Source organism: Penaeus chinensis, chromosome 7 (genome assembly GCF_019202785.1).
Source record: "Penaeus chinensis breed Huanghai No. 1 chromosome 7, ASM1920278v2, whole genome shotgun sequence".
NCBI lineage: Eukaryota > Metazoa > Arthropoda > Malacostraca > Decapoda > Penaeidae > Penaeus > Penaeus chinensis.
This window is the reverse complement of record NC_061825.1, coordinates 12,947,230-12,949,729: the sequence shown is the minus strand read 5'-3', so window position 1 is coordinate 12,949,729 and position 2,500 is coordinate 12,947,230. Positions and strand designations below refer to the sequence as shown.

At 42.3% G+C, this 2,500-nt stretch overlaps 1 protein-coding gene across 1 annotated transcript in view; it reads right to left on the bottom strand.

Annotated features, from left to right (window-relative positions):
* Window positions 1-2,500, bottom strand: part of LOC125027219 — a 58,530-nt gene that overhangs the window by 14,761 nt on the left and 41,269 nt on the right. The window contains exon 2 of the mRNA XM_047616164.1: window positions 1,201-1,402. Within this exon, the coding sequence (XP_047472120.1) occupies window positions 1,201-1,402 (202 nt within the window). The remainder of the gene's footprint in view (window positions 1-1,200; window positions 1,403-2,500) is intronic.

The following is a 2,500-nucleotide window of genomic DNA, read 5'->3' as shown; positions in this document are numbered from 1 at the left end:
CTGAGTCGAGTCGAGTATACCTCTGCCGTTCGTGTCATGTATTAGATATTTCTCCCACCAACCTGTTTATCTCACAATTTACCACTTTTATCTTTCTTTCTTCTTTATCTTACTAATTTCGTTTTTCCCCGCACTCAAACTTGCTTTCGTCGCGCAAATTTTCTCTAATTATCACATTTGTTTCTCCACTTCCAACGTCCTTACACACCGGATGCATCCCTCTCTTTCTCCTACCTTCGTTCGCTGAGTGTTTCTAAATGACAAATAAATACGAAAATACGAATAGGCCAAAGTATTGCTAGAAAAATGTAAGTGATGCGTTAGACATAATCTATGACCGACGAATGGCACCATTTACTGGTTTAGACTTATGGATTTATCTTTACATATGGGGGGAAATAAATGGATAAATAAATAACGTGAGCTTAGGCAGTCGCCTCAACCTACCCCCCTCCCCCCAAAAAAAAAAAAAAAAAAAAATCAAAGAGGTGGTTGCGAAGATGTTGAGCTCTGTCCTCTTGCGTGAAAAAATGTTTTAGGTTCTGTCCTCTAACGTGAAAAAATATTTCAAGTTCTGTCCTCTTACGTGAAAAATATTTTGAGTTCTGTCCTCTAAAGTGAAAAATATTTTGAGTTCTGTCCTCTAAAGTGAAAAATATTTTGAGTTCTGTCCTCTAAAGTGAAAAATATTTTGAGTTATGTCCTCTAAAGTGAAAACAAAAGTTTTGTTTTCTAGCGAGAAAAATATTTTGAGTTCTGTCCTCTAGCATGAAAAATATTTTGGGTTCTGTCCTCTAGCGTGAAAAATATTCAAAGTTATGTTTTCTAGCATGAAAAATATTTTGATTTCTGTTCTCTAGCGTGAAAAATATTTCTCAGTGGACTCAAGGAGGTAATTTCCTCAGGATTCGGAAGACTACTTTAACGACAAGGATATTCTTCAATCTACACTCCAGTACCAGTCGCATCTCACTTCACGAAGCAAAGAAAACCTTGACCTTTCACCTAATATAAACACGAACTAGAAGAGACCCATTTCGCAAATCATTACAAAGGCGAAAGACAAGATTTAAAGACATTCGAAGCCATTAAAGTCATTAGAAGCCATTACACACACACATTAGATACAATTAAAGACATCAGAAACCATCGCATGTGCTGTCATTCACAATACAAACATACCGTCCCCCATACACTTACTGCTTGTTGATGTACTGTAAGATGGTCCCCTGCTTGTAAGACACCATGTACTCGGGCACGTAGCACTTGTCTCCCTGGCCCTGGTCCACCATGATTCGGGCCGTGGAGCCGTAGAGCCAGGCTTCCCGGATAGCCAGTTCCTCATCTTCGGGGCAAGAGAAGGCTAGCTCGGCTTCGGAGCACTCCTCGGCCACCTCGCCACCTGGGGGGAAAGAGGGGGGGTTAGAGCTTATTCGATTTTAGATTTTATTATTATTATTATTGTTAGTATTGTTGCTGTTGTTAGTATTATTATCATCATCATTACTAGCATCATCATCATCACCATCACCATCACCATCACCATCACCATCACCATCATCATCATCACCATCACCATCACCATCACCATCACCATCACCATCATCATCATCATCATCATCATCATCATCCATCACCATCACCATCATCATCTTTATTACCATTACTATTATTATTAATATCATCATCATTATCACTATCAACATTGTTATCATCACTGCTCTTAATAATTTCTAATATTCTTATTATCACCATCATCACCATTATAATAGTAAAAATGATGTTCAATGAAAAGTGACTGAAATATACACGCCCTTTAAAATAAGAAATAAAAAATCGTCTGTCGCATCCGAAAGGACAGCCTTCCTAAAAGACATACAAAAAAGGGAAAAAGAGAAGAAAGAAAAAAAAGGAAAATTTTTCGCCCGAGGAAAGTTTTTCGTCGCATCTGCGCGCCTACAACTTAAAAAAAGAAAGAAAGAAAGAAAGAAAGAAAGAAAGAAGAAGAAAAAAAAAAAAGAAGAACGGCGAATAGCGGACATCCGGGGCACCGAGGATGACCACACGCTTTTCCCGCGACGGCGACTTGCCAATGGGCGGCGGCGTCTTGAAACCTGTTCGCGCGAGGCAGCTGAGCTTGACACCGGGGCTCCTAGGGTTGCATGGGAGGGGTGAGGAGAGGGGTGGGGGGGATAGGGCCAACACAGGGGGTGGGGGAGGGGGAGATAGGGCCAACAGGGGTAAGTGGGGGGATGGGGGGAGATAGGCCCAACAGGAGGGATGGGGGAGATAGGGCTAACAGAGGGGGGGCATAGGGCCAAAAGGGGTTGGTGGGGGACGGGGGAGACAGGGCCAACAAGGGGGTAGGGGGGAGGGGGGGTAGCGCCGAAAAGAATGCCGGTTGCGCATCACAGGAATATTCGCTGAAGGAATTTTGATTGCAATCTGGGCGCTGAAGGGATAGTGGCAGTTGCTCTCCTGAAAAATATTTGCAATCGGG